Consider the following 5,439-nt stretch of genomic DNA (forward strand, 5'->3'; position numbering starts at 1 on the left):
CCGCGACCCTGTCCCGGATAAGCAGAGGAAAATGGATGGATGGATGGATGGTTGTAATCTGAATTTTTCAGAAACAATCTGTGCCAAGCCTGAACTAATTACAACACTGAATAACACTGTCTGATACCATGGAATTTGGACAGTCCATTGAAATGGTGAAACTGTGTTTGATGACTAGGTAACAAAAAAGGGAATGATTCTGGACAAAGCCTCAGAGTTGAAAGAATGGCTGTTCACATTTGGATCTGCTCTCTTGAGTGGTCCTCATTTTTTAGCAGATGTTTTGAACTTGGAAGTCAGTGTTGTGTTTGTGCATGTGACTTCAAAAGGTGATGTGTTTCCATGCCGATGACATTTTTGTGGCACTTGTGATGAAAAGTATGACTTTCTAAATAAGCTATATACAAATAAAAACAACTATTGTGGTAGAAATTTAATGTTGAAGGGTATAACTTCCTTGCTTAATCAAACAAGTAGACTGCCACCCTCAGACTGTTAGTTTAGAAGCACAGAGTGTTTGCAGCATGACAAGAAAAAATGCATGTGTTTGTGTGAAAACTGCAGCAATTGGACATTCAGAAAGGAGCGGAAGTAAACTTTGAGTTTCTGGGAAATGAGAGACACAAAGTGTCAACTGTTGGTGTGGAGTATAAAGATGTGAGACACTGAGAGTTGGATGAACACTGGTAAGAACAGTTCTTGCTATGCGTGTGGCATCGGCATTAATAAAGTGTAACAATACTGTGACTCTAGATCCTCTGTTTTATGGTCTGGCTGAGAATTACCGCAGTGCTATTTTGCTAATTCTGCTGCCTGTATTATAGTATTAAAAGAGCCCTGCAAGATAATGCATGACAATAATAGACTGACTATCATTTCCTCAATGTCAAACATGGCTTGCAGGAAGAACCAAATCTGTCTCTAGAGATCTTTAATAAACAAGCATTTCTGTAAGAAGTTGGAAGCAAAAACAAAAGCAAAAATATACTTAAATATTTGTTTTTTTACATCTGGACTGAATCTGACTCAGAACTCAGAGTTGATCATGGAGCTGTCTCCCAGGTCTCGGACAGAGTGACCTATCGTCTTTATATTAGCTCAGGTCCAGTGGTCAGTTTCACTGATATCTCACTGCTCCTAAAAATAAAAATAAAAACATTGAAATCCAGCACCTTTTATACAGCCAATCTGGACTGCTGCAACCATAGATGTATGACACCCTAAAAGGCTTTATAATGGTGTGCAATTATGTGTGTGTGTACATAATGTGTGCTTGTGCAATCTTTCTTCCACCCAGATAATGCTTACTCTAATCATTTTTACACCAAGGGACCTGTGCTAAACAGGACTGGGGAGAAGAAAAAGCCTGCTCATGGTTAAATAATGAGTGCATCACTGAAGTTCCTCTTTGTTTTCTTTGATTGCTGTGAAAGCAACTATTCTGTGTCCCCAGCCAAAAGTCAGAGATTGGGCCAGAGAAGCATGGTCATATCTTTAAATGAAATAAAGTTAGAAAGGTTGAAATAGAAACAGAGAGAGGAAATAGGAAAATATAGCAAGAGTGGGTTTGTGTGTACAGGCTGTCAAAAAGTCTATTAAAACACAACCATGCCCCAATGCTGCATCAGAATACATTAGAGTACATTAGAATACATTAGAGGATTTAAAAGCAAGAGTTGCACTATTAATGCATCTGGACAGCAAAATCCTCCATAATGATATGGGCAGTATAAACACTCTCTCTCACTCTCTGTTTCTCACACTCCCCCGCACACATGCTCATATACATAGCAGCAACAAGCACAGCATACACATATTCCTGTCCTGCCTGAAAATGTGACATTATAGTGGAAGAGCAATGAACATCTGTCAAATCATATTGTTCAAGGTCCCACAGAGACCTACAGTACTGTACATCAAGAGGAGAAACACACACAGACTGAGCAGAAGAGAAAAATGGCATAGCAGGTTAAGCTAGAGATGAATCTCATGACATCTCTAGGGTGGTTTGACTCAGTGGATGCAGCCACCAGCAACAAACAGCTTCATAGGATGATGATAATAATGAGCTCCTCTACATCTCAGCTGGCTGTTCACTGCTGCTGTGCCATTAGCTCATCCAATCAGGACTATGTGTGTGTAGGAGTCAGAGTCATCAGATCAGAGTGAAGAGAAGGATTCCAGACGGACAGATGGATAATAATAAAAACAAAATGAGAGAGAGGCGTGATGTGGAGGAAAAGAAACCACTAGCAAAGACAAGGTCTTCCAACAAACTGATAAATGATGAGTAGAGATGCATACAGAAATAAACAGCACAGGGGGCAAAGGTACAACAGCAGATGATAATATCTGACTGGGAAAGACTGAATTTAGAACAAGAGCACAGAAGATTAAATGATGGGAGAAATTCTAGAGGGCACACATTGAGAAACAAGACAAAATCTGCTTATCAAAGTTGAACCTAGAGTTCTGCTCATTCAAACATCCCCAAGTGATATGTCATACATTCACACACCCCCAAACATACAAAAAAACATGAACAAACTTAAACAACAAACAAGCCTGCCCACGCAGGAACAGACCAAAAATGCTGCTACAGTAGATTCTGAAACTCAATACTTCACTTTTATTCTCCAGTTACTATGGTAGTGGTTGGTGATGCATCATTACTGGGTTGCCATGGGCAAATTTCATAGGGGCAATATCAATTTCAAATGGTGCCTCCCCCCTCTCTGTATGTGTGGAACCTCTGACGCCACAGGAGCTACAAGGCTGTTATGAAGAATTTAACTTTCTTGTTGTAAATTGAAACTCCACACATCAATAAACACCTACTCACATACTATACAGTACTGTATGGACACACCAACAGGCATAATTAAATGACTTAGGTGACACGTGTACAGACAGACTGTATATAGCAAAGTTTTCAGTGGCTGAAAGAGCTCACTTTAAGAACAGTGGGAGAAAAAACTGTAGAGAAAAACCTAGAAGTAAAAGTGTCTGCATTCGTAGCTGAGGCTGTCTTACCTCGATAAGACGGTGCTGTCAGTCTCTGGATTTTCAGGGGCGGGGCAACAAAACTGATGCAGCACAGTCTCACTCCTGTAGAAGGAAAAAAGTAAGCAAAGGTGAGAGGAGAGAGGTGAGGTGAACAGAAATGGAAGGATAGCATGTTAGTCAGGCATTATTGCCTGTAACTAGCTACTTCCCTTGTTTCCATATTCTTTGTCCAACATGCTGAAACATCCTAAAGAGGCTCTCATTAGACTCATCTGGATTATTTCCAAGGATTCTGTTTACAATTTGGCACTGATCCCAGGGTTAATGCCCTATGTAGGTCAATTCAAGTCTGAGAAAGCTTTGAATAACTTTGAGTATTTGTATGATTGCCCGTCCAAATGTGGTTTCCTCTTCCCACTCCTCCAGTTCATCAGATCAGTGGTGGTTTAACAAAATTCTCCAAAACCCAGTGTAGACGGATGGTTACTCCAGCTCTGTTTCCTGCTCTTTCTTTTCTTAAATTTGACTCTCTCTCATTTCTTTCTCATGCATTTTACATTTACATTCATATTTTAGGCATTCCATGGGTACTCTTATCTGGAGCAATTTAGAGTGACAAACCTAGAGAGAAAAAACCTTTGACTTTCTGCATGCACTACCACAGACATCAAGTTTACACATGGTGATCAGTGACACACAGTATAGATACCGGCTTTCATCAAACTCGATTTGACAGTTCTAGGTGAAAGGTTATCCAATCAGAAGCTTTGTTTCTGTTTGTAATGTTCTATAGTGAATAAAACAAATGGTGCATAGAAAGTATAGAGTTGACCAGATATTTAGTTTCAAAAGAGGACACGACAGATGTCCTTGAGTTAGGTTTGAGTAATTGTAGAGGTGTGAGAGAGCTATTTAAAAAAGACACAGCCGCTATTATGTAGTGTGAGATGAATAAAACAAAAATGGACATACAGCTATAACAGAGTAGTGATTTTGCACATTTTTGACCCATGGGGAACATGAGACAACGGATGTCTGAGTTATTTATTGGGGGTAATTATTTAGATGGTAAAAACAGAGCCTATAGCATATGTTCCTCATCACAGAGCTGTGTTTTTTGTAAGAGAGGTGCAAAAACGAGGTAAAACACTCGGACACAAGTCTTACACTTAGTCACTCAGGCTCTCCACACTTTGAGATGAATCCAGGTACCCCGTGAAAAGAAAAAAAGTGATGCAATTTTATTTATTTTTTATGTTTTACAAAAGCGTGTATGTTAACCGAGATCATTTCATTCATATCAGAGGCAGCTTATCGCAGCATTAACGGCACGCGCCCCGAAGAGCAGCTCAGTAAGTATTTTTGCTACGTTTACAACTCTTTGTGTATATATTAAATATATTTTTGATAAAATGTTTTTTATCCCTGGGAGCAGCTATTTTAGAGCATATGAACAAGCTTTACGTGAAGAGCAAACACTCGAGAGAGTAAACTGCAAGGCGACCGGTAAGTTTAAAAGAACCATGTTTAAAATATATATACACACCTTACGTCAAAAAATAAATACTAAGTTCTCTATTCTCTAAAAAAGAAACAGGCGCTCTGCGTGATCAGCAACAGCATCCCCTAACTCAGGAAAGTAAGTATTGGCTGCGGTCGAGCTTGTGTGACTATATGTAATAATAACAGTTCTCACCTTGTGTAATAATAATAACGTTTTCAACTCAGTTCCGGACTGCGTGCTGCTTCAATACTCTGAGGGCTCCAACGTTGTCCCCCAAGAAGAATTTTCAGCTGACCAAGATACGTAATGCAGCTGCATACAATTCGCTAGACAGTGGGGAACAACAGAACCAGGACACGGCTGAGCCTCAACGAGCCCTGGAACAGCAGCAGCGTCAGCAAGAGGGGCCAACAACTCCCCAGCCCGAGGAAAATAACCCCCGTCGGGTAAAAGTCCAGCGTCCTTCTTCTTCAGCTTCCTCCTTTTCTCCCTAATCATACGGTAATGCTATTTCACCCCAGCCTTTATTATTTTTAAGAAACGTGATGTATTCAACACCACCCTGGTCATAATCCTCCTTCTTTATACTCGCTCCTTTAGATTCACCTACTCGGAGGAGGAGGCTGTTGGGTAAAATTATTAACAAAGTCATACTTTAAGGTTGATTCTAACATTTGATGAATTAGGAACTTAATTAGTAGAAGATTAACATTAGGCTTGTTGATTAGTCAACCTGTGTGTTTACTTTGCGTATGGTAATTCTATCATAGTTAAGATTTAGTTTAGAGCACACATAAGTTTGCTTACTTATATGTTACAATTATGTTTACATAGTTAGTTGAGTATATCATTCTATGCGTTCACTGAATTCTTGGCTAGTATTTACTGTGTTAGCCAACTGGAGCACTGGTTAACATCAAGGGAGACTG

General features: G+C 39.7%; 1 protein-coding gene and 1 long non-coding RNA gene across 3 annotated transcripts in view; one reads left to right on the top strand and one right to left on the bottom strand.

The window, feature by feature from the left end:
* Positions 1-5,439, bottom strand: part of iqsec3b (IQ motif and Sec7 domain ArfGEF 3b) — a 48,392-nt gene that overhangs the window by 21,191 nt on the left and 21,762 nt on the right. For both annotated transcript variants that reach the window (XM_020612327.1, XM_020612334.1), the window contains exon 2: positions 3,034-3,108. In XM_020612327.1, the coding sequence (XP_020467983.1) occupies positions 3,034-3,108 (75 nt within the window). The remainder of the gene's footprint in view (positions 1-3,033; positions 3,109-5,439) is intronic.
* On the top strand, positions 4,000-4,840 carry LOC109967071 (uncharacterized). The gene is made up of 4 exons (XR_002275872.1): positions 4,000-4,358; positions 4,442-4,512; positions 4,598-4,645; positions 4,735-4,840. It is a non-coding gene; the product is annotated as an uncharacterized LOC109967071 (long non-coding RNA).

This window comes from Monopterus albus, unplaced genomic scaffold (genome assembly GCF_001952655.1).
Source record: "Monopterus albus unplaced genomic scaffold, M_albus_1.0 scaffold5.1, whole genome shotgun sequence".
In the NCBI taxonomy this organism is placed as follows: Eukaryota; Metazoa; Chordata; class Actinopteri; order Synbranchiformes; family Synbranchidae; genus Monopterus; species Monopterus albus.